At 34.3% G+C, this 27,946-nt stretch overlaps 1 protein-coding gene across 2 annotated transcripts in view; it reads right to left on the bottom strand.

Annotated features, from left to right (window-relative positions):
• Positions 1–15,536: 15,536 nt before the first annotated feature.
• Positions 15,537–27,946, bottom strand: part of LOC120176948 (GPCR-type G protein 1) — a 30,115-nt gene continuing 17,705 nt past the window's right edge. Inside the window, exons 11-14 of one of the 2 annotated variants that reach the window (XM_039183222.1) lie at positions 18,022–18,093; positions 17,577–17,707; positions 17,273–17,426; positions 15,537–15,587 (exon numbers count right to left, since the gene is read on the bottom strand). In XM_039183222.1, coding sequence (XP_039039153.1) covers positions 15,552–15,587; positions 17,273–17,426; positions 17,577–17,707; positions 18,022–18,093 — 393 coding nt within the window. In that variant the 3' untranslated portion in view covers positions 15,537–15,551. Of the gene's footprint in view, positions 15,588–16,617; positions 16,701–17,272; positions 17,427–17,576; positions 17,708–18,021; positions 18,094–27,946 lie in introns of those variants that run through there. The other variant, XM_039183223.1, reaches the window with a different exon arrangement.

The following is a 27,946-nucleotide window of genomic DNA, read 5'->3' as shown; positions in this document are numbered from 1 at the left end:
TTTTATTATTTATTTACTCATTTATGCATTACATGTCACGTGAATATGTTTATCTTATTCTTAATTTTTCCTTGAATATTTATATGCTGTCATTTATATGTATAATATATGATATTCATGCATGACTTATTAATTCACATCTTTATATAACTTATTCAATGCATATGCATTCATAGTTAGCTCATTTGCATTATTAACATAGGTGGAATAATGCATTTATAATTATCATAGCTCAATTCCTATCTAATTATTTGTTTTCATACTTTGTCTAGGTTCATTGGATGCTAAGAAGACTAAAGGCAATTGAAGAGTTGGTTGGACAGTTCACGTCTGTCAGATTGATCTACATTTTTTTGAACATGTTCCAAGCATCTTTGGGTGATGAAGTCTTCTTAAAATTTAATCCCCTATCTCGTAGCTTTCCAATGCATTTTTAATCACATCAATCCGATATCGGGAGCTTGAGATATGTCCAGATTACTGAAGACAGTGCATGCTGGAAATTAATACGGGATTTGCAACCATTCATCTCCTTCAAAGGACTTATGCATGGGAGGAATTAATGAAGACATGCATGGACGAGAAAAGAATATTAAAATGAATCAGAACATTTCTGAGGAGGTTCAATGATTCATTCAAAGGCTTTTAAATTCATCCATTCATGCATATTCATACAAGAAGCCAAATAGTCATGTTCACACAAGGGGAAGAATTTCAGCCAAGATACATTCATGAACATTCATCCATAGAAGACAAATCAACAAGTTCACACAAGGTGGGATGAATTCGGCCAAAGGATGTATTCCATTAAAAGATGAACATCCATTCATCAAAATTCATTCACCTAAGACATGCTTTGTATCTACTTAAAGTATGAACACTCATCCATGAATGTTCAATCATTAAATCTTGTATGTGCATCCTAGACATCTCTTAGGCCTATAAATAGCTTTCCATTTCATTTGTAAGGAACCAATTCTCTTTTTAATCAAATATTTGTGAGAGTTTCTCTCTTTAGTTCTTAAGTGAACTTTATCGACTTATCAAGCTTATGCTTGTGGCGTCACCCCTATCTATGTCACCCTGATACTTCTGGTTCCTATCTCTTTATAGATAGTGGGTCAAAGTCCTTGTTTACCATCCCTTAAAGAAGCAATATAAAGTCTGGGTCTTTGTTCTTTAACATTGGTTCTTCTTTGAGTCTTCTTTGAGATACTACTTTTCATATTCATCTCCATCACCTTCATTCTACTTCCATTACCATACTTCATCATTTCCTTTAAACATATCACCAACTTATATATATTTTCCGCTGCCATATTTATCTTTCCATTTCATTACTTCCATTTACTATTTTTTTAGCTTTCTTGTTTGTGCAGGATCCTTGTTGCTTTCCTAGATCGAAACAATCAAAGGTGCAACCTTGACTTCACCATCCATCCAAGTGAGGCTAGGTTGAACTGTATCATATGGTAATCAGAGCTAAGGTGGATTGCAACAAGAACAAGCAAAAACAACATCCTACCATTCAATAAAAAGAAAATCAAAAAGAGAAGTGCCAAAAAAAAATCAGTAAGTTAATCCCAACATCAACAAGGGATTCCAAGTGAAGAAAAACTAAAAAAAAGGAAACAAAGAAATCAAAATACAAAGAAGTGCCAAAGGTGACAAGCAACATCATTATTTCAACCGATCCTAAGGAAGTCTTCAAGACCTTTGATTGTTCTTCTAGGAAGGTGGTAAGTATCTTTGCACAGTAAGTGAACCTTTCTTTATTTTTCTTCCTTTTATAAGACCACCCTTCATTATTTAATCTTTCTACCTTTCTATTTTTTTTCCTCTACACTAACAAATTTTTCAGCCAGTGTCCATAGCACTTGAAAGGTCTCGAGTTAGTTCTTTTAAGAACTTTACAAGAGAGGAACGAGTGGAAAAAGGCTAATCGAGTGTGTGAGATCAGAAGGGAATTACAAAGCCAAAGACATATTCCCGAGTGAAACACGAGTGCTTGAGTGGAGTGACATCGCAATTTTTTTGGAGTGACCGTGAGGTTTTGTTGTGTGAAATTTGGTAAGGTCCTAATTTTCACATTTCAAATTTTACTAACAATGTTATTTGATCTTCTTCTTCCCAAGAAATGGAGAACATTCAGAAAAGAGAGAATGCATTTCATACTCGTTGCCATATAAACGGTAAAGATGGCAAAGTATGTCTTGTAGCCATTGATAGTGGAAGTTGTGCAAACCTTGCTAGCACATATATGGTAGAGAAGTTGGGACTTACAACGTTCAAACATCCCAGTCCATATGTTTTTCAAGGATTTAATGAAGATGAAGAGTTAGAAGTTATAGAGCAAGTACTTGTGCCTTTTTCAATTGGGAGATATGAAGATGAAGTCTTGTGATGTTGCTTCCATAAATTCAAGCCATCTTCTTTTCGGTCGACCTTGGCAATTTGACAAACGAGCTGTCCATGATGGATTGACAAATCGGTATTCATTCTACCACAATGAAAGAAAATTCATCTTGACTCCATTATCTCGTAGCCGAGTGAATGAAGACCAAACTCAACTGAAGAAAAACATTGATGAACATCGTGAGAAAACCAAGACATTTGGAGTTGAAAATGAGAGTGTGATTTTACGTGAGAAGGCCATTGGAGTAATCAAAAATGAGAGTAAGAGCATTGAGAGTGAAGATGAGTGTTGTAAAACATGAGAGTGAGATTGAAGAGAGAATTCAAAACAAACATGAGCATGAGAGAAAAGAATGTAAGGAGAAGGAAGTTTTACTTTCTACTAATCAATCTTTTCTTCCTATTCTTTCATTTGATTTGCAGGTTATTCCAAAGGCCATATCATTGCAAATTGGTGAATCACATTTGTCCATTGAAGTTCCAAAGGTTGAAACATTTGGTATTCCAAAGCATGTGCTCTTTGACATTCGAAGTACATTCACTTCATATTCAATATTCAATGAACCTTATGAAAGGGAAGTTTCAACGAACCAAATTCCATTCATGAACCTTAGTGAATCTTGTACGTTCATTCACATTGTTAATGATGTTTCATGTTCTAACTTATTTCTATTTTGCATCACATTGAATCATTTACATGAAAGTGTTCTTGCTTGTGATCATCAATTCAAGGAAAAGAAACGAGCATTATCCAACTATTCAAGATTCATAATGTGGAAGGGTACAAAGACTAAAGTTGGCATGCCTTACCTACTTGAAGGATTCAAAGAAAATCATGCATACCCTAATAGGCATAATGATCTTCATTCATCCTTTCTTACACCAATGGATCAATCAATGACAAAAGCCTTCGATTTGAGGACAAATCGCTCTAAAGAAGGGGGGAATGATGTGATCATGCCAAGGACCAAACTTCTTCAACACATGATCACTTCATGGACATTCTACCTTGTTGATTCTAAGGGAGTCTTACCTTATTTTATTTATTTACTCATTTATGCATTACATGTCACGTGAATATGTTTATCTTATTCTTAATTTTTGCTTGAATATTATATGCTGTCATTTATATGTATAATATATGATATTCATGCATGACTTATTAATTCACATCTTTATATAACTTATTCAATGCATATGCATTCATAGTTAGCTCATTTGCATTATTAACATAGGTGGAATAATGCATTTATAATTATCATAGCTCAATTCCTATCTAATTATTTGTTTTCATACTTTGTCTAGGTTCATTGGATGCTAAGAAGACTAAAGGCAATTGAAGAGTTGGTTGGACAGTTCACGTCTGTCAGATTGATCTACATTTTTGAACATGTTCCAAGCATCTTTGGGTGATTAAGTCTTCTTAACATTTAATCCCCTATCTCGTAGCTTTCCAATTCATTTTGAATCACATCAATCCGATATCGGGAGCGTGAGATATGTCCAGATTACTGAAGACAGTGCATGCTGGAAATTAATACGGGATTTGCAACCATTCATCTCCTTCAAAGGACTTATGCATGGGAGGAATTAATGAAGACATGCATGGACGAGAAAATAATATTAAAATGAATCAGAACATTTCTGAGGAGGTTCAATGATTCATTCAAAGGCTTTTAAATTCATCCATTCATGCATATTCATACAAGAAGCCAAATAGTCATGTTCACACAAGGGGAAGAATTTCAGCCAAGATACATTCATGAACATTCATCCATAGAAGACAAATCAACAAGTTCACACAAGGTGGGATGAATTCGGCCAAAGGATGTATTCCATTAAAAGATGAACATCCATTCATCAAAATTCATTCACCTAAGCCATGCTTTGTATCTACTTAAAGTATGAACACTCATCCATGAATGTTCAATCATTAAATCTTGTATGTGCATCCTAGACATCTCTTAGGCCTATAAATAGCTTTCCATTTCATTTGTAAGGAACCAATTCTCTTTGTTTAATCAAATATTTGTGAGAGTTTCTCTCTTTAGTTCTTAAGTGAACTTTATCGACTTATCAAGCTTATGCTTGTGGCGTCACCCCTATCTATGTCACCCTGATACTTCTGGTTCCTATCTCTTATAGATAGTGGGTCAAATTCCTTGTTTACCATCCCTTAAAGAAGCAATATAAAGTCTGGGTCTTTGTTCTTTAACATTGGTTCTTCTTTGAGTCTTCTTGAGATACTACTTTTCATATTCATCTCCATCACCTTCATTCTACTTCCATTACCATACTTCATCATTTCCTTTAAACATATCACCAACTTATATATTTTCCGCTGCCATATTTATCTTTCCATTTCATTACTTCCATTTACTATTTTTTTAGCTTTCTTGTTTGTGCAGGATCCTTGTTGCTTTCCTAGATCGAAACAATCAAAGGTGCAACCTTGACTTCACCATCCATCCAAGTGAGGCTAGGTTGAACTGTATCATATGGTAATCAGAGCTAAGGTGGATTGCAACAAGAACAAGCAAAACAACATCCTACCATTCAATAAAAAGAAAATCAAAAAGAGAAGTGCCAAAAAAAATCAGTAAGTTAATCCCAACATCAACAAGGGATTCCAAGTGAAGAAAAACTAAAAAAAAGGAAACAAAGAAATCAAAATACAAAGAAGTGCCAAAGGTGACAAGCAACATCATTATTTCAACCGATCCTAAGGAAGTCTTCAAGACCTTTGATTGTTCTTCTAGGAAGGTGGTAAGTATCTTTGCACAGTAAGTGAACCTTTCTTTATTTTTCTTCCTTTTATAAGACCACCCTTCATTATTTAATCTTTCTACCTTTCTATTTTTTTTCCTCTACACTAACAAATTTTTCAGCCAGTGTCCATAGCACTTGAAAGGTCTCGAGTTAGTTCTTTTAAGAACTTTACAAGAGAGGAACGAGTGGAAAAAGGCTAATCGAGTGTGTGAGATCAGAAGGGAATTACAAAAGCCAAAGACATATTCCCGAGTGAAACACGAGTGCTTGAGTGGAGTGACATCGCAATTTTTTTGGAGTGACCGTGAGGTTTTGTTGTGTGAAATTTGGTAAGGTCCTAATTTTCACATTTCAAATTTTTACTAACAATGTTATTTGATCTTTCTTCTTCCCAAGAAATGGAGAACATTCAGAAAAGAGAGAATGCATTTCATACTCGTTGCCATATAAACGGTAAAGATGGAAAAGTATGTCTTGTAGCCATTGATAGTGGAAGTTGTGCAAACCTTGCTAGCACATATATGGTAGAGAAGTTGGGACTTACAACGTTCAAACATCCCAGTCCATATGTTTTCAAGGATTTAATGAAGATGAAGAGTTAGAAGTTATAGAGCAAGTACTTGTGCCTTTTTCAATTGGGAGATATGAAGATGAAGTCTTGTGTGATGTTGCTTCCATAAATTCAAGCCATCTTCTTTTCGGTCGACCTTGGCAATTTGACAAACGAGCTGTCCATGATGGATTGACAAATCGGTATTCATTCTACCACAATGAAAGAAAATTCATCTTGACTCCATTATCTCGTAGCCGAGTGAATGAAGACCAAACTCAACTGAAGAAAAACATTGATGAACATCGTGAGAAAACCAAGACATTTGGAGTTGAAAATGAGAGTGTGATTTTACGTGAGAAGGCCATTGGAGTAATCAAAAATGAGAGTAAGAGCATTGAGAGTGAAGATGAGTGTGTTGTAAAACATGAGAGTGAGATTGAAGAGAGAATTCAAAACAAACATGAGCATGAGAGAAAAGAATGTAAGGAGAAGGAAGTTTTACTTTCTACTAATCAATCTTTTCTTCCTATTCTTTCATTTGATTTGCAGGTTATTCCAAAGGCCATATCATTGCAAATTGGTGAATCACATTTGTCCATTGAAGTTCCAAAGGTTGAAACATTTGGTATTCCAAAGCATGTGCTCTTTGACATTCGAAGTACATTCACTTCATATTCAATATTCAATGAACCTTATGAAAGGGAAGTTTCAACGAACCAAATTCCATTCATGAACCTTAGTGAATCTTGTACGTTCATTCACATTGTTAATGATGTTTCATGTTCTAACTTATTTCTATTTTGCATCACATTGAATCATTTACATGAAAGTGTTCTTGCTTGTGATCATCAATTCAAGGAAAAGAAACGAGCATTATCCAACTATTCAAGATTCATAATGTGGAAGGGTACAAAGACTAAAGTTGGCATGCCTTACCTACTTGAAGGATTCAAAGAAAATCATGCATACCCTAATAGGCATAATGATCTTCATTCATCCTTTCTTACACCAATGGATCAATCAATGACAAAAGCCTTCGATTTGAGGACAAATCGCTCTAAAGAAGGGGGGAATGATGTGATCATGCCAAGGACCAAACTTCTTCAACACATGATCACTTCATGGACATTCTACCTTGTTGATTCTAAGGGAGTCTTACCTTATTTTATTATTTATTTACTCATTTATGCATTACATGTCACGTGAATATGTTTATCTTATTCTTAATTTTTGCTTGAATATTATATGCTGTCATTTATATGTATAATATATGATATTCATGCATGACTTATTAATTCACATCTTTATATAACTTATTCAATGCATATGCATTCATAGTTAGCTCATTTGCATTATTAACATAGGTGGAATAATGCATTTATAATTATCATAGCTCAATTCCTATCTAATTATTTGTTTTCATACTTTGTCTAGGTTCATTGGATGCTAAGAAGACTAAAGGCAATTGAAGAGTTGGTTGGACAGTTCACGTCTGTCAGATTGATCTACATTTTTGAACATGTTCCAAGCATCTTTGGGTGATGAAGTCTTCTTAACATTTAATCCCCTATCTCGTAGCTTTCCAATTCATTTTGAATCACATCAATCCGATATCGGGAGCGTGAGATATGTCCAGATTACTGAAGACAGTGCATGCTGGAAATTAATACGGGATTTGCAACCATTCATCTCCTTCAAAGGACTTATGCATGGGAGGAATTAATGAAGACATGCATGGACGAGAAAATAATATTAAAATGAATCAGAACATTTCTGAGGAGGTTCAATGATTCATTCAAAGGCTTTTAAATTCATCCATTCATGCATATTCATACAAGAAGCCAAATAGTCATGTTCACACAAGGGGAAGAATTTCAGCCAAGATACATTCATGAACATTCATCCATAGAAGACAAATCAACAAGTTCACACAAGGTGGGATGAATTCGGCCAAAGGATGTATTCCATTAAAAGATGAACATCCATTCATCAAAATTCATTCACCTAAGCCATGCTTTGTATCTACTTAAAGTATGAACACTCATCCATGAATGTTCAATCATTAAATCTTGTATGTGCATCCTAGACATCTCTTAGGCCTATAAATAGCTTTCCATTTCATTTGTAAGGAACCAATTCTCTTTGTTTAATCAAATATTTGTGAGAGTTTCTCTCTTTAGTTCTTAAGTGAACTTTATCGACTTATCAAGCTTATGCTTGTGGCGTCACCCCTATCTATGTCACCCTGATACTTCTGGTTCCTATCTCTTTATAGATAGTGGGTCAAAGTCCTTGTTTACCATCCCTTAAAGAAGCAATATAAAGTCTGGGTCTTTGTTCTTTAACATTGGTTCTTCTTTGAGTCTTCTTTGAGATACTACTTTTCATATTCATCTCCATCACCTTCATTCTACTTCCATTACCATACTTCATCATTTCCTTTAAACATATTACCAACTTATATATATTTTCCGCTGCCATATTTATCTTTCCATTTCATTACTTCCATTTAACTATTTTTTTAGCTTTCTTGTTTGTGCAGGATCCTTGTTGCTTTCCTAGATCGAAACAATCAAAGGTGCAACCTTGACTTCACCATCCATCCAAGTGAGGCTAGGTTGAACTGTATCAGAAGATTGAGTTGTTACCCCTTTTGATGGATCACTTATAATTTCACCATCCTTGACATAGTTGTATTCTCTTAGGTAAGAGACTTCCCTTTCTTAAATGGTTAGATTCTCGAGAACATCATGAGTTTCCTCATCTTTCGTTTCTTCCTTTGATGATGGTTCTCCAACGTCATGTCTAACGTCATTTGTGTTTACAATACTTACATCATCATTCACACAAGAATCCTTCCTCGGAAGGGAATTATCATTGAAAACAACATGTATAAACTCTTCTACAACTAAAGTTATTTTATTAAATACCTGATAAGCTTTAGAATTTAAGGAATAACCCAGAACAATTCCTTCAACACTTTTAGCATCAAATTTTCCAAGATTTTCTTTACCATTTTTTAAAACAAAACATTTACATCCAAAAGGATGAAAATAGCTAATGTTAGGCTTTTTATTTTTGAAAAGTTCATATGGAGTTTTCTTCAAAATTGGCCTAATCATTACACGGTTTATAACGTAACAAGCGGTATTTGTGGCTTCTGCCCAAAAATATTTTGGCAAATTGTTTTCACAAAGCATGGTTCTAACCATTTCTTCTAAAGTTCGATTTTTCCTCTCAACAACTCCATTTTGTTGAGGGGTTATAGGTGCTGAAAAATTATGGTTGATACCATTAGAATTATAAAAATCAGTAAATCCAATATTTTCAAATTCAGTACCATGATCACTCCTAACACTAGTTATGGAGTAACCTTTTTTGTTTTGGATTACTTTTGAAAACATGATGAATATTTCTAATGCTTCATCTTTAGTGCTTAAAAATAGAACCCAAGTATATATAGAATAATCTTCTACCGATACAAAGCAATATTGTTTTCCACCCAAGCTAATAGTTCTAATTGGCTCAAAAAGATCTATATGGATCAATTTTAATACTCTACTAGTTGATAAATCATTAATGGACTTAAAGGAGGCTCTTTGATGTTTTCATATAGCACAAGCATCACATATTTTATTTTTATCAAATTTTAGATTTGGCAACCCTCTTACTAAATCTCCTTGAATTAGTCGTTGTAAAACACTCATACTTGTATGTCCTAGTCTCCTATACCATAACCAACTACCATGTTCATCCTTAGCAACTAGGCATAAATTAGTCATATTTATAGAATCTAAATGCACCATGTAAATGTTTCCTATTCTATGACCAACAAGCATAATCTGATTAGATGCAATGTCAATGACTTTACAACCATTTGTTTCAAATAAGACATTGAATCTTTTATCACAAAATTGACTAATACTCAATAGATTATGCTTTAACCCATTCACATATAAAACATTTTTATTTTTTATGGAAGAGGTATTACCTATAGTATATATACCTTTATGTGACCTTTTGAATTATCACCAAAAGTCACCTCTCCTCCATTTTTGTCTTTTAGCTGGATGAACCAGCTCTTGTCTCTGGTCATGTGTCTTGAGCATCCACTATTAAGGTACCATGAGTTTGAATTTGTTCTCGTTCCTTGTAGCAATGCTCCTTTTCCTACAAACATAGATTAATTTTTTATATTTGGTACCCAATTTCTTTTGGATTCATATTCATTAGTCTCCAAAATTCTAGTCCCCTTAGGTATCCATTTATGTAGGATATCCTTATCTTTAGTGTTAATGAGTTCTTTAGGAAATATACTTTTAACGATTTTTCCATTGGAGGTTCTTTGGGGACCTCTATGATTGAAGTTTTTAAAACTTTTTCTAACAAAGTTGGATTTTGAACTTTCTTCATTTTCAAAACGTTTTGTTCCAACTTTATTAAAAGAAGCTTTAAGATCATCAATTTTCTTTTGATGATCATCATTCACTCTTGAAAGTAGGTTATGCAAATCAGTATTTTTCTTTTCAAATTCATCTAATTTGATTTGCAATTCTTTGACCTTACTTTCAAGATCAATGTTGGTCTTGGATATGAGATTATTTTCGTTTTTAAATTTTGAAATATCATTTTTGTATTTTAAAAATAATTTCTCATAATCCGAAGTCAACCCATCATATTCCTCTAACATCTCATCAAAAGAATAATCTTCAAAATTAAATGAGCTAGAGGTTACCTGAGGGCTTTCCCCGATGGCCATCAAGCACAAGTTTGCTACTTCTTGTTCCTCTTCATTTGATTGTTCTTCATCACTCCATGTAGCCACAAGAAACTTGTGTTTTTTCTTCGATTGACCCTTCTTGTTTAATTGTGGGCAATTATATTTGACATGACCTGAATTTTTGCACTCGTAGCAAATGATAGGGTCTTTATCCTTCGGTTCATTTTTGAAGCCTTCATTTTGTTTGAATTTTCTTCATCGGTTGGGCTTCATTAATTTTTTGAACCGTTTTATTTAATTGTTAGTGCACCGATGCACACACGCTCCCAACTGTTTTATTTAATTGTTTTCATACAATAACAACTCTATTGACTTCATCAATGATCTCCAACATTCATAAGTGATTCAAGGTGTATTTAAACAAGATTAGGAGCCATTGATCAACAACAATTAAGAAGAGAAACTAGAGAATCAAAGAGAAAGCATCAAACCTCAAGTTTGAGCATTTCAAGCCAAATTTTCATTCAATATTCATTTTGCTTTCAAGAACACTTATTGTGCTCAATTGTATTCATTTTTTTGTGTTCTTTATTTGTTCTAGAATTGTGCAAACATCTTACCTTGTGAGGTTTTTCTATAAGTTTGCAAATTTGTGTATTTCTCTTTGGGAGAGAGTGTTCTCGAGAATTTGGGGTATAATTATTGAGGGAGTTGTAAGGTTACTCTTTGTCCTCAAAAGAAAGAACAAATTAGTGAATTTGTTGGAAAATCCTTATTGTGGATAGCTAAGGTAGTGGACGTAGACTTTGGTTGAGAAAATTGAACCACTCTAAATCTTTGTGCAATTATTTTCAATTTTCTGCAAAAGCTTCCACCAAACTTTTTATTGCCAATTCACCCCCTTCTTGACTATTTCGCCGATCGATTAACTCAACAAATATCATCTTTGCTTCTTCTGCATCTACACATCTTAACAATACTTGATCATGACTTTTCTTGTATAAGATTTCTCTATCAATAACATATTCGGCTGGCATCCTACTGATTGTTCTTTTTTTCAGTTTTGGTGGTTTTTTCTTGAAAGATTTGATTCTTAATGTATTGCAAGATGTTGTGGTACCATGGTTTGGTATCTTTTATCTCTTCAATTTGAGTATTGATTGGATACACCTATATTTCACAAACGGCACATAGAGGATTCTGATTTTTGAGGGGATGACATGGTATTTTCTTATTTGAGATTACATATATGCTTTACAGCATTCTCTAAGGGCTGAAAAAGAAAATTTTCTACTTGGTTATTCTATGGTATTGCTGTTAGTTTAGGTGTTTCATGCATGCTTTACTTGAGGATAAGAAAACACTTAGGTTTGGGGGTGTTATAAGTCTCTAAAAGAGTTATATTCGGTACCCTTAAATACCTAGGTTTAGTTTGAACTTAAACATACTTATAAGCATTTTAGGATTAAATTTACTTAATTTTGTACATTCTAGATGATAAGAGAATCTTCGGTTGTTAAGGGTAAAATTCATTTTTGTTGCTGGAAACTATTGCACTAATGTTGTAGCACTGCAGGAAATGCTAATCGGATGTTGTAGCATTCGTCTAAGCTTCATACGATTGGAAGAACATTCTGGATTGGGATAGTTGGCTCGGGTAGCTATCATGTGGATGGATAATACCTGAAGCGTGGGCCTTTCCTATTGGGCGATAGAATTCTCATTCAATCTATAAAAAGGTAGTACTTTGGTGCAAAAAGTGTGAAAATTGGGAGAGATTCAAAGTATCATTTCCCATGTTATTTCTTCTCAAGCCATGGACACCTAAATCCTCTGTCATGCATTGCTACAGTACGAAGGAAGATTGCTGAGGAGCTTCAGCGGTCAGCAGATCATGTTCAAAGCCTTCTTTTGAGAGAGTGGGTGATTTGAATGATTAAACTTTTGTTGGATGTTTATTATGAACTTCGTATTTTGTGTTTACTTAGGTGTTTAGTTTATGAGCTTTGAACTTCATGATTGTGAGTAGAAATATTTTGCAATTAAATATATGGTGCGTTTTTTTAATATAGAAATATTTTCTTTCGAATTGGTATATAAATTTGTGACCTTTGGTGTTGCTGAGTAGCATAGGTACCATGAAAAGTGTGCTACCATTAGATTAGCATTGTTAATAGTTTGAATCATTAATTAATAAAGTTATTAAAGTATTTCAAATTGTTTTAATCAATACTGATCACATAGACTAAGTATATCATGTTTGCATAAAATTTGGAAGTCATAATACCATATCCTTTGATTTGATAGCTAACCAATTGCTTTATGGAATGTCGTAGCATGAATTTGTACTTCTCGTGATTGATTTCATTACTTTCTATCTACCATCTCATTTTCTTGATACATTTTGCTACTAAAAACTCTAATGACAACAATATGCTCTCTGTGGGTTTGACATCCAAAACTCTTGTAGTTTCTACTTTATTACTTGATTTGCTATGCATGCACTTGCGTTGTATGCTATAGCATTTTCATAACATCACTAACCACTTGGCTAAGAGCATGAAATTCCATTAAAAGACACGAATATTCATTAAAAACATCTACATTCATACGGGCATGTACATTCATCTCTCCTAACCAAGTTAGTACATTGTTTAGGCCTAAGGACATCATTATTCAATTAAATCAACAAGTATTTATCAAGGGATGCATCATAGCCGAATGATTTTGTATCTATTCAGCCACACCCTTTGGTTTGCTATAAATTACCAATGCCTTGGCATTTTTAAGGAAGACAATCACATGTCATTTCCTATAAATCAAACATATTTTTTTGGTTTATCTCTTCAAGTTCTTAATTGAAAATTTTTTTACTTATCGAGCTTTGCTTGTGGCATCACTCTTTTACTTCCATAAATACTTGTGGTTTCTAGTTCTTTATAACTAGTGGGTCCAAGTCCTTATCACCACCCTAACAAAAATGCTTAAGGTCTAGGGTTAGGATTTCATATAGCCTAGGTTCTTCCTTGTTCTTGTTAACACTATTTTCACCATTCCCCTTTCTTTCTTAGACCATCACTACCCTTGATTTTATGTCTCAGGTTCCATATTAATTATTCGATCCAACAATTTGTTAAAATTGTTTAGGATTAATATTAAAACCTTCATCTAGGGTTTGATTTCACCATAGTCCTTTACTTTAGATGAATTTTTAATTTGGTCATTGCTTTTATGTTCGAGGTTCCATATTAATTATTTGATTCAATAAATTGCTAAAAATCATTAGGTTTTAATATCAAAACCTATATTTTAGGTTTAATCCTTTAGTTTCTTTAAAATTTATAATTTGACACTTTAGTTAGAGGAAAGCCTTAATTAACTTACCTAGTGTAATTAGGTTCAATAATTGATTGTTTGATTGCATAATTTGATTTTAAAGTAAGACAATGTTTGTTTATCAGGGGGTTAATACTATATATTCCGCTTTTGCAAGGGATGACCACTATTAATTCCCAAAGTAAATCAACATCCTTTTCAAAATCTCGCATCATGATTTTAAATTATTAAGACTATTTATTTATTGAGATTAATAATGAAACTTTGGCTTGTGTTTGGGAGCGTTTGTTATTCGTCCTAATAAATTGATACGCTTGTAAATTTGGAGCTCTGCCCCAGAAGTTGTTACGATAAAAGTTTATTAAACCAATTAGTGGGTCATTTCATATTATTCTATAAGATATATAAGCTCACACATTTTGTATCCTGCCATGACATTCTTTTTTTCTTTTCTTTTTTAATTTCACTTTTAATGAATAAAGAAGTTATAATTTTTTTTTATATTGGTTAACCTAAATCTTGGTCTTTTTCTACCTTGATTGTTCTCTTCACCTCTGTCTGTCCACTCATCACCATCAGTTACCAACATCCAGCAACACCGTCAACGCGAATGTCAACCTCACCGTTACAAAAAAAAAAACAAAGGCAAAAACAAGGGTTAAATTTTGATTATTTGGGTATCAATTCTTTCAAAATCATTATTTACAAACAATCTCTTCCCCTCTTCTTTTTCTCTCCTAAATCTCTTAACTTTGTTCATCAAGTACAATTACAATTTTTCTTCCCCTCTTCTTTTTCTCTCCTAAATCTCTTAACTTTGTTCATTAAGTATAATTACAATTTTTTTGCTACAGAGTATTATATACAAGACGAGGGACAAATGGATCGTTAAATACAGGAATGGTGCTTATTTTTATCTTTCAAAATACCACTTTGAAATATTTTAGTTCATTGAAATTAAATGCCTTAATATACCTTCAACAAATTAGGTTGTTTTTGAATTTGAAAAAACGATAAGATAAATGTTTTTAACAGAAAGTTTTAAAATAATAAATAAAATATTCATATAAATATAATAAATTTGTTTTTAAAGTGTAAACTTCTTATAAAATTAAAAACGTTGACAACAAAAGATTTTTAAATTTTAATTAGAAAATTATGATTCAACTTTTGATGAATATTTAAGTCTATATAAACACAAAACTACTTTAAATATTTTAAATTACAAAATCTTCAATCATATTCTAGTCCATATTTTTATCTTATTTATCAATTTTACATTATAATAAAAAAATATCTAACACATCCTATTTTTTTATTAATATGAAAATATTATAAGATAATATTTATTCAAAATAACCTTAACCATTTAATAATAAATGCTCATATATCCCTACAAACATATTTGAACCTAAAACTTCAACAAAAAACAAACATCTCTTTAACCACTTATTCATACCTCTTATTTTTATTGTTTTTCTTTATTATTGAAAACAACTTTTATTTACTGAAAAAAAAAATTAGTATTTTTATTTTTAAAAATAAAAACGAAAAATACAAACAGAAACCAAGCATCCACTCACTATAATTATTGGCATTTGGCAGCGTTTGTATTGAAAATACGTGAGTTAAAGAATTGTAATTTAATTAGGAATTATCAACTGATAAAATAAACAAATAGGCATCTCGTACATCATAAACAAAATTATATGTTGGAGTTGAGTCCACAAATCGGTGATGTTAAACACAAACCCAGACTTAAGGGGTTTTCAAAGTGTGTTTTACACAAGTAATCTGCAACCAAGAATGAAAGGGAAAACAACAATTAGAGTGAAATGTGATTTGTCAGCAAATAAGCAAAACCATCAAAAATCATGTACAACAATGTGTATGTGACTGATTAAAAGAAATTATGAACAAATACTACCTTATGATCACCCTAAATTATTATATATATATATATATATATATATATATATATATATATATATATATATATCGAGACAGTCTGTTAACCTCAGGAAAAAGAAAAAGGGAAAGTTTAGGTTAGATATAAACCTAACATATATGAAAAAAACGTACATATTGCATTTAAAAGCATGAATGGTATGCCGATACACATTACTAGTAGTGGTGAGCAAAACTCGAGTTGATTAAGAAAGATCATTTCGAGCTGACATCATAAATTTGACTCGAAAAAAATTAAAATTTGAGTCGAATTATAAAATAGATCTCGAATAACCCAAAATATTTAGGAATTAGTTAATTAATTTTCATGTTTGATTTGAGTCTCGACTCTATACGATATATTTATATCACATATGAAAAAATTATAAAAAATATGTAATTGTACATAATTATATAAAAACGTTTAAATTGAAATCAAATAATATCATATCATAAATATTTAAAATTAAATTTGAATAGAAACTCGAACAACTCGACTCGAATTTTATAAACTCAACTCGGAAAAAATTTCAAATCAAGTTAGATTTATAATATAAGACTCGTCAATTGGAAAAACTCAAAATTCTTTTACTCAATTCTCTCCATCGCTCATCCCTAACTACTAGAACCAACCATTTTTTTAAATAAAACCTTAATGATGATATTAATGATCACTCATTGTAATGTTTTAACATATTCATGAGAACTTAAGGCCCTTGATATCATCTTAAGCATCAACATGGTTGGGGCAAAATTACTCCTTTGCAATAATGACAAACACAATTCCACACAAACGAATATCAATTCGATTTAAGAAATGGAAAAATATGAATCTCATAAAAGAACTGAAGATGTATCACATGGTAAATATAAATAGCGTTGGATTTATTCAAATCGGTACCTGTTTTTGGGGCTTAAAATTGAACTGAAATTTTACAATCATGCTTCCTTGCGGCAAATCTAAAACAAGGAAAACAGTCCGGTAAGATGAATTCAGTATAAAACAAGCAAGAAAGCAATAGGTACCATTTCTTATAAGGAAATAAAACATTAGTACACTATTTACAAAAAAAAAATAGAACAATGCATGACGCAATGAAGTACTCAAAAGGAATTAAAAGGGTAGTAAATTAAATGAAAGTCAAATTCACAATTTCCAAGTTCCTAGACAACATATAACCAATTTAAGGTTTGAGACACTAATGTCTTCAGTGGAGTCACCAAACTATCGAAACGATCCTTAAATTTTTCAGGAGCAATTCTCGACTTTAGGTGAAAAAAATTTGGGAGTCGTCATCTATCTTTTGGGTTAGATAGGTCGAATACCTAAAAACATCTTTTCAAAGAGTTCTTAAAAAAAATTATTTTAAAATACAACCAATCTGTGTAACCAAAGATTCATTTTAAAAATGATTCAAGAGTCGATTACGTATGAGGAAGAGTGAGCACCCCACAACGCTCGAGCTGTATAATGTGAAGAAAGCAAAAGCATGAAAATGAAGTGATTCGTTGATGTTCAATTGTTTACTTACATCAATCAATAGGGGTTTGTCAGCCTGGCGTGATGTATAATGTGCAGAAAGCAAAAGCAGGGAAAGGAAAGCACTGGCTACGAAAATTGCATCGAACCATCGGTGGTAAAAATCAAACTGAATATCCCCACCCAAAACATCTGTTATAATCAACCTGCCAAGGGATACACAAAACTAATATGGCTTCGGGTTTTCAATCAAAAGAGATCTATGTACAACTTGCAGATTATCATTACAAATTGGATGCAACATTTTTTTTCCTTAAAAAGCAACAGGAAATATGTCATTATCGATCGAGCCATACCTGTACTCGGTCCTCAAACTTTTTCTTATCAAAAGAATTGAAGAGAGGAAGTACATTCCCATAATTTCTGAAAGGAAAAGTACAACATTGCTTGAAGATCCACTGCCAACTCTGGAAACTGCAAAGAAGAACTGCAAACAACAAAAACATATCAAGTTAATCAGCAGAATACTACATGATACGAGACTGCTTCTAAAACAAAGACAGTTTCATTTAACAAATATGAATATAGTGTACGAGGCTCCAATGATGCCACAGAGCTTGTGCTGCTCTTGCCTACAATGAAATGATATAAAAAGAAAGAAATATTTACCAGAATCAACAATGAATTGGCAATAAGAGTTTTTGATTTTCAATAAAATCAAGTAGCAACGCATATGGTAACTCTAACAACTAAACTACAACTAAAACAGCAAAAATTACAGCCCACCAAAAACCAGATTACCTTCATTAGATTTGTTAAGAAACCCCGAACTGATATGGTGATCAAGATTCCAATAAACAGTAGGGAAATATACTGCAAACAAGAAAAAAGTAAGATGCAAACCATTAACAGCGAAAAAGATAGTATAGAGCTCAATAACTAAAGGCAACAAGATAGTAATTTTTTCCCAAATCACAATATGCCACAATTATCAGTGCCTTCGTAAAATACCTAAGCACGGATTATAGAAAACAAACTATACAAGTCCATAAAAATTTATACCCAAGAATATCAACTCAGGAATTGAATTGTACAAATCAATAAACAATTATACAGAACCAAAAGCAACTCAGGTTCTAAACTTAATTTTTTTTTATAGGAATTGCAGACCTCGTTAAAAATCCCCTTCTTGATTAATGGAGCTTGAATGGAAGCTCCTTAATCAGCGGAATGAGGAAAAGAGTGCCTTAAAAATTTTATTAATCATAAGATTTAACAATAACTCCATACTGGATTACATAAAGTTTAACAACTCTACCAACAACAGAAACCCACTAACACAAATAGGAAAAACCACTAATGAAACCATACTATCAACCAATCCCCTTCTTTGTTAATCTGTCTGCCTCCCCATTACACGCCCTTGGAATCAACCTAACTGAATGCACCCTATCAGAGATGAGTGTTGAAATCTCTTTAACTAAAGGCAAGAAAAAAACAAGAGGCAAAGCCAGGGACTGAATCCATTCCACTACAGACTTACAGTCACTCTCAACAATCAACCTACCAACAGAAACCCAACAAGAAGACAAAAATATTCAATTCCTCTCTTTATAGCCTTTAACTCAGTAACTAGAGGGGGACCTTGACCACATTTTCTGAAAAATTCAGAAGAGTGCAGCCATTCCAATCTTTTAAAATACCTCCTATACCTCCATTCGAGCCATCTAGTCTTACAGCTCCATCAACATTCATCTTCAAAAAGTCTATAGTGGGTGGGAGCCAGCGAGTCACCTGACAATCCTTTGATTTCTAAACTTGAATACCATCTGCAAGAGATGGGTCACCAATCAGCACATCCTCGTGAATAGGAATCTTAGGGTACTTGGCTAGAAACCATTTAGATAACCTGAATCTAATAATGAAAAACAGAGACTACCTGTCAAGAGGAGATCCTTCGAACACCATTGCATTCCTAGTTTTCCAAATAGACCAAAATACGACTCCCGGAATAAATTTCCAAATCAACGAGTTCACCCTCAACTCACCCCAGAAGCTAAGCAATGAAGGAGGGTCCTTTGGAAAGACTAAGGCTAGATCCCAAAAGCTTGCTATTTTATTCCATAATTCCCATACTACATAACACGAAATAAATAAGTACTGCAATGATTCCTCGTGTTTCTTACAAAAAGGACAAAGGATATCATCACCTAGCTGTATTCCTCTGTTCACCAACTCTGCTCTTACTGTCACTTTCTGATGAGCTAGCTGCCACAGGAAAGCTTCGACAAGAGATGGTGACAATCCCAACCACACCCCTTTTATCCACAAATCAGAGCCCCCAGACACCCTCCCAAGTGCATTTATGCAAGATTTTACCGAAAACAGTCCATCAACACTTGCAGACCAAGATAGAAAGTCTTCTACTGAATCTGACAGTTTAAAATCCTTCAGTTTTGTCATCAAATCCATCCACTGATCCAATTCCCAATCACACAAATTCCTTCTGGTTTGAATATTCCACACCCAACCGTTCGATTCAAAGCTACCAAATTCAGCAACCTTGCCCCATTTGTTTGGTGATAGCACATATATTCTAGGAAAAAGATATTTTAAAGGAAGCTCATCTACCCATGCATCTATCCAAAATGAAATAGACTTTCCATTACCCACTTTCAACTTTGAATATGATCTGAAGCAATCACCCTCCGAATCATTCTTCAAGAAATTATTGGCAATGCCTCTCAAAATCCAGGAAGATTTGGGAGAAAAAACCTTCGTAATAGACATGGTATTGCAACTAACCTTGTGCTTGCTACATAACACACTTTTTCATAAAGAATTCTTTTCATTGGCAAACTTCCACACCCATTTTTCCAATAGAGCCCGATTAGAAATATTCAAGTCAAGAACACCAAGACCACCATAATTCAAAGGCTTGCAAACTGTATTCCAATTCACCCAGTATACCCTCCTCTTTTCCTCATTACCCCCATAAAAATCTGGCCATTAAAGAATTTCACTCCTTACCAATTTTGCAAGGCATTTTAAATAGTGATAAGAAAAAAATTGGTAAGGATGTTAACACCGACTTCAATAAGACTGTCTTGCCAGCTAATGAGAGACAAGAAGCTTTCCTCCTGGCAAGTTTGGAACTAAGGTTCTTAAAGTCTGGATCCCATAGGGCTTCTGAATTTTTCTTAGCACCAAGGGGAAGTCCCAAGTAATCTGTGGGAAAGGAACCTACTGAACAACCCACTTCTAATGCCCAATCTGTTAAAACTGCCTCATCCACATTAATACCAAACAGCTTGCTCTTAGCTAGATTTAAATGCAACCCTACCATTATATTGAAAATCATTAACACTCTTTCAACGTTTTTAATCTAGGAAAGAGATGCTTGGCAAAAAATGATTAGATCATTGGCAAGTTGGAGTTGAGACAACCGAACAGAATTTTTAGATTTCTCAATAACGAAACCTTGGAAAAGACCACTGTCTACTGCTTTAGCTAGCATCAAGTGAAGCAATTCACCTATTATGTTAAACAAAAGTAGAGATAGACTGCAACCTTGTCTAAGTCCTTTGGCCATAGGAAACTCTTCCGAAGGAGACCCATTTACTAGGACCGAGATTGAGGCTGTTGAAAGACACTATGATATCCACGATATCCATCTATTACGAAAACCCATCTCTGACATTTCTTTGATTAAAATTGGTCATTCAACAGAGTCATAAGCCCTACGAAAATCTACTTTAAGAACAACCCCTTTTAACCCTTGTTTTCTCCAATAATCAATTCCTTCATTTGCGATAAAAGCACAATCCAACAAATGTCTCCCCGGTATAAAAGCAAACTGGGAATGACTGATGATATCACCAACACAACAACTCAATCTCTTAGATACAACTTTAGAGAGGATCTTATATAAACTGCCTACAAGGCTAATTGGTCTAAAGTCCTCTATACTATCCGGATTTTGCTTCTTCAGAATAAGCGTGAGAAAAGCATGGTTTACACCATGCTCCCATTTCTTTCCAAGATAGAAATCTTTAAAAAAATTCAACACGTGGTCCTTTAAACTGGGCCAACACTTTTTAAAGAAACCCATGGTGAAGACATCCGGTCCTGGAGCTTTAGAGTTGTCTGATGAAGCTATAACTTGCCATATTTTCTGTTCTAAAAATTGCTCCTCTAGCTTATTAGACTGATCCCCTGACAGCTTAGCAAAATCCAGGAATAAGTCCACTTCCATTGTTGATTTGGAATTGTAGGTTGTCTTGAAAAAATCCGAAATATGTAACTTAATCTTGTGGGGATCTGAGACAACAGTCCCATTAATCTTCAAGCTTAAAACTTCATTTCTTTTGCTTCTGTTCAGCGCAGATAGATGAAAAAACCTTGTATTTTTGTCCCCATCTTTAATCCATTTGGTCCTTGATTTCTGAAACCAAATGCTTTCTTCAATCCTATACAACCTCCAGAGATTCGATCTAAACTGCATCAACTGATCCCACTCCTGCTTCGAAAGTTTTCCATCTTGTGCCTTACATTCCAGTTCATTTATTTTCCTTTCCAAATCATAAATGGATTTTTAAAATCCCAAACAATTTGCTTCTAGACCAATTTCTGATAGATTTTTTTTGTTCCTTGTAAAATGTTGAAGATACCCCTTCAATTATTTCTCCCCCTCAAATCATCCATGGAAGATTTAACCAAGTCCTTAAAGCCTTCCTCCTCTAAAAGGTAATTAAAAAATTTGAATGGTTTGGGACCCTAATTTACAAATTTATCCTCCAATGAAACTGGATTATGATCAGATAAGGACCTAGGTAATAGTCTTTGCACAACATTCGGAAAACCTATCAAAAACTTCCCATAAATTAAGAACCTGTCGAGTCTTTCCCAAATAGAATCTTCTCTATTATTACACCAAGTATACCTTCCTCCCATCATAGGAAGATCAATTAAATTTGATTGCTATAAAAAATTTCTAAGTATATCAATAGAATGCCAGTTTTGAGACTTGCCCAACTTCTCTGCCGGATAGAGATACACATTAAAGTCCTCCCCAATGCTTATTGACAAATTTTGAGCAGAAACAAACTCCAACAACTCCCTGAAAAAATCTTCCTTTTCAGCTTCAATGGATGGACCATAAACATTAATAATCACACACTCTTCACTTGAATTCTTAAACTTCCCAAAAACTGCTATGAATCTGCCACTTAAATGACTATTGGAAACTTCAAAATCATTGCCATTCCACATAATCATAATCCACCTGCAGATCCCACTGTCAGAGCAAAAATTCCTCCTTTAAGAAATCTCCCCTCTATCCTTCTCCTAAGAGCCAAAGAACACCTTTTTAGCTTAGTTTCTTGAATGAGGAGAATGCACGGCTTATTCTTTTTGACCAAATTAGCTACAGCTCTGGATTTTTCCTTTTTTCCAAAACCCCTTACGTTCCATGAAATAATTTTAAGATTTATCATAAAGAGAAATTTAAACCCAAAGCCTTAAAGCAAGTCAACATAAGAAACCTATTCCCCTGATTTCACCTGTTCCCTACTTTCGGCCAAACTCTCCTCAAGATTTATAATTTTATCCAAAAAGGCCTTCTTCCCCTCTTTAAATCAAATCCCTAGTATTTTACTGACTTCCCATGTAGCCATAACCTCCTCCAAGAACTGCAAGAATGTTGAAGAAGAGACAGTAGGGTAACTAACCACATCCAAAGCATCTCTAATCAAAAGCCTTCTCTTTCTTCTACTCTCTTTTCCTGTCACTGAATCAGATTTAGCTCCTGTAGAATACTATTCTACATTCCTTGATTCTGAGACATATCCACTGCTGAATTCAAAGGAACACCGATTTCCTCATCGATATTAGTGGAACCTTCCACCAAGGAATTTGGATAAGATTGACTGCTCGAAATAGGATTGAGTATTTTTCTGCTTTGATGAACCAACTCTTTAGTTTGCAATACCCCATCTTCTCTGCTCGTATTTAACCAAACCTTTCTTACTCTAGATCTTCTATACACTCTAGAAACAGTTCCTCTATTCCACCTTCCAACCGGGACATTCCTAATGCACAAACTTCTAGACATGTGATCCAAAGGACTCCAACTCCTTAAACCATTTGAAAAAGTCTCCTTATTGACTCCCAGCACCTGATTCTCAACCTTTTGGATTGGTACGGCTTCCCTTTACACCTCTATTTCCTCCATACCTCTTGCTTCTTTTTCCATATCAGCTACTTCCTCTAACACTTCAGCATTAGAATTTTTTGAAATCCCTCTAAATTGAGATTGTACTCTATCATTGTATCCTCCAGCAATCATTTTTAAATTGAAGTCAGGCCTAGCAGGAACCAAATTCTGCATATTTGATTCATCCAAAACTGTCTGTTGCAGATTACCTTGTATCTCCACCCGAGATTCTTTCTGTTTACCATAACCCAATTTAATTAAGTTAACAGCTGGCCCAATTGGTGAAAATCTTGTATTTTTTTTAGATGGGCTCACTCAAGTCATCTGAGTGGGCTTTTTCACTACCATAACATAAATTATTCCTTAACCTGAGGCTCAGATAATCCCCTTTTAAATTCAAACCTTCTTCTTGTAATTCTAACACCCTTGTTCCACTAGGTTGACCTCCTACCTGCCACATTAATTGCTGACCCCTACAGCCGCAAACCACAGCAGTACATTCATCCCCTTCCAACCATGTGTCTACTCTACCTCTAGTATCCTCAGCTAATATGTCGAGCCTACCAACCCCTCCTGAACACCGATCTTCTCCCTCCTCAGATGCTGCAACTTCCCTGTACACTCCACCATCGTCCACCGTTGAATTCGCTGATGAGAAATCATTCTGTTTCATACTAACCGAGCCAAAATTAATTTTAACTTTATAAGATCTCCCATACGATCCCAGTGATTGTTTCCGGTATATCAAACGGACTAGCCACCCTCAACAGTGCCCTTACAGACGTCATATCCTCTCTTCTAACCATCGATTCATGAATGCAAATTAGCTTCCCCCACCTTGTAACAAGTTTTTCCAGAAACGGGACATTCCAACATAAGGGAACTCCAACTAGTTCAACCGAGCAAAAAGTCATCGGTAAGCCTTCCTCATTCAAAAGCGTATCAAGCCATTCAAACCAAAATGACAATTCCTCCAATCTGCTCGACCACGCCTCCTTTAATTTTTCCACTGAAGCAAAGGTTAAAATGTATGAATGCCATGCATAACCCCATTTAGCTAACTTGACTTTGATCCCATCGCTAGCCAACCCCTTCAGCACTATTTCCAAGTCGAAGTGGGCTTTAATAATCCCTGTCAATGATCTTTTCACCCAATCCGATTCGTCCGAAGGAATATGCATCTCCCACAAGTTCCTCAATCCTGATTCCTTTCTAGGAAACCCCTCCCTATTCTCTTTGCTCACCGGAACTTCCCTCAGCCCAACATTGGAAGCTAACACATCCTTATATGATCTTTCATCCCTCAATCGATTGAAGGACTCAATACCAACTCTTCTTCTCCAGTTGCCTCCCTTATACGTATCTTCTTCCCTTTTTGAATTTCTACTGGCAACTTGCCCAGACCTCTGCTTCTGATACTTAGCTACCCCGACACATACTTTCTTTCCATCAATCCAAATACCATTCACATTTGCCACCGCCTTCTTCAATCCTTCCTCCGTCGCAAACTGAACGAAAGCAAAAGTATGGTTTCTATAATTCGGTTTACTATAACTACTCGGAATGTAAACTCGCAATACACGACCCTGTTGTTGAAAAATTTCCTTAACTGTTCTCTAAGAGTCTCTTACTCAGATTGTCCACAAACACCGTCCAATCCTCGCCGGAGGACTGAAAACCTAAGATACTTTCTCTCTCCCGCTCTCTCTCTAACACTCTCTCTCATGGTTTTTTCGACTTATATTAGGTTCTAAACTTACTGATCCTTGGCTTAAATACTATGCATATACAATCAGACTCACAGTCACCTGCAATTCCCTCCAATATCATGCTGCCATCTAGGTTCTAAAATCACTAAATAAATACTTATATCTCTTCGATTATAAATTAAGGCTATGAAGAGGGATTTCAAAACCTTTACATGTAGTAAGAATACTGCAAGAGTCTACATAATACTTCAACATATTCTCAGCGAGATGTCACAAACTATGAGCTACCAATTAGCCGACAACCTTTTTTACCTTTGTTGAGGCAAGGAACTTGCTATGTTAAGAGTTATTCAACCAACTCTAATCTAATGCAAGCAAGACCAAAATTCCTTGTAGCCCTGGATGATATTGGAAAAACTATCCATTTACCATGGAAGTAATTTAGCTACTAAACCTATTGAATAAAATGACAAAAAACTAAAAGGGTTATATCCACTGAACCTAATTAACAACGACAACCATCAAGTCACCAAGGTGGCATGACATGCTTTACATAAAACCCATATCAAGTGAGTTCCGCTTTCAAGCCCAAGCATTAAACTACTGAAGCATCACATTTCACAAACTTGGATTATAATGTTGCTAATCTTGAAGAAAGGGATACACTTTCAAAAAAGGATACACTTGCAAAAAAGGATAGCAGTAATAACTGGGAATAAGTGCTCCCAACTAGGATTGTAAATGAGACGAGACAGATCGCAAGCTACTCGAGATCGACTCGGTCGAAGCTCGGTCAACTCTTGAATCAAATAGACTCGACTCGAGCTCAAACTCGACTCAAATTCTTAACAAGTCGAAACAAGCTACTTGATACTTGACTCGAAAAGCTCACAAGCAACTCGAAAAAATTTTAGTTTTAAAAGACGCAAGTCGCACAGAGGCGCAAAACGTCTTTGGAACCTAGGCTCGCGCCTTTTGTAGGCGAAACTCACTTTTTATACTGAAAACCATATAAATCAATTCTGGAATATATCAAGACTTATTACTCACCGGTTCACTACTGAAACACTTAATCTCCTTTCCACAATAAATCCTTCACCATCACTTGTCCTCCTCGACCCGTTTGTATCATTCACAAAACTCTAATTTACAAAACATTGCACCACATAATTAGGGTTACTCTATGATAAACCAACGTCATCTTCTAAACTTAAAATCATTGCATAAATACTTTAAAATCACCAAATATGATTTTAAATTAATACTTGTATCTAATATATATAGAATGTGTATGCTTATGAAAGCTTGAAGGCTATGGAATCAAGATTCAGTATTTGCTTAAACTAAAATGATTTCACTTTGTGTATAAATAGAACAACTCCTAAAATTATCTCTTAACTTATATAATAATTAAAGGGTAAATTTAGAGAGGGAAAAAAGTTTAACTTGTACAGTAATTAATTATTAAAGGGTAAATTATAGAAAAAAAAAGTTTATTTAATTCCTATTTAAAAGATTAAATATTATTTAAAATAAAGATGATTTTAATTTTAAACAAAAATATTATTTGATAAATTACTTAAATAAAATAAAATATTATTTAAAACAAAGAAGATTTTAATCAACATAGCAGGTTTGGACAAGCCTATCCTCCACCTCGCCTGCTACAGAAACAATACTAAAAGGAAAGAAGCTTACCAATATAGCAAGCTTGGACCTCTCTCCACCTCTCCTGCTCGCAACACTAAATCTACTATCTAATTCCCTCTAAAGTAGAGAAGTGGTGCTAGAAAGAAAGAAGCTAACTCACATAGCAGGTTTGACCAACCATGTCTCTCCACCTCACTTCCTACTACATTCCCCTTGCTTTTTAATTCCCCTGTTATTTAATTCCCCTAAAGCGGTGGAAACAGTGAGCCCAGCGCATCTTCAAAAAGCGCTCGCTTTTGAGCACCTGTGAGAGCCTTTCGTAGGTCACTGCGATTATATCTTTAGAGGCATTTAGTTCATCCCTGAACTTCAATTGAGTACTTTAAGCGCACTTTTTAAAACTAAGGGAAAATAATGTTTTAGATTTTTAGATTTTTTAAATTAAATTATTATTAATATTAACATTTATATGTTGTTCTTTATTTAAAAAATACAATATAAGACTTTCGTGTACTTAAGGTTTAGGTTCGAGTTCAAGTTTGAGCTTTAATTGAGTTAAGTCTAAGAATATTTCAAGTTCAACCTTTTTCAAGCTCGAGTAGAGCTTCAATTTTTTGATTTGGAGTCGAACTAGAAAATTTCATGCTCGAGAGGTTTCGAGTCAACTCGAGTTTCAAGTTTTTATTTCGAGTTCGAGTCAAGCTTAGTTTTATATTTTTCAAGTCGAGCTTAGCTCAGCACTACTCGAACTCGACTCGGCTCGTTTACAGCCCTACTCCCAACCATACTATTTTCTAATTTAATCTGTCATAAGAATATCTAAAAACTAGTCAAGGGATAAGATGTTACCAAATCATATTAAAAACCAGAAACTCGCTAAAAGCATAATTTGACACACACAACGGGTCAGTGGCTTAATAAGATAAACCCATCAGAAAGTAGCAAGGCCAAACCATTGACCAAAAACAGCAACCTGAGACATTTTATCATGTGGTCATGGGATCGAGTCCCACGGTGAGCAATTCATAATTCTGATTGATGGAGGTCTTCCACGGAAGCTGCTCTCAACCTGGCGTTGAGGCTAGCCTACTACTTTACCTCCCCATCACCCCATTACATATGGGAATAGGGTCGGCTAATAAAGTAGCATTAT

Source organism: Hibiscus syriacus, unplaced genomic scaffold (assembly GCF_006381635.1).
Source record: "Hibiscus syriacus cultivar Baekdansim isolate YM2019G1 unplaced genomic scaffold, ASM638163v2 tig00112261_pilon, whole genome shotgun sequence".
NCBI lineage: Eukaryota > Viridiplantae > Streptophyta > Magnoliopsida > Malvales > Malvaceae > Hibiscus > Hibiscus syriacus.
This window is presented reverse-complemented; position numbering and strand designations above follow the sequence as displayed.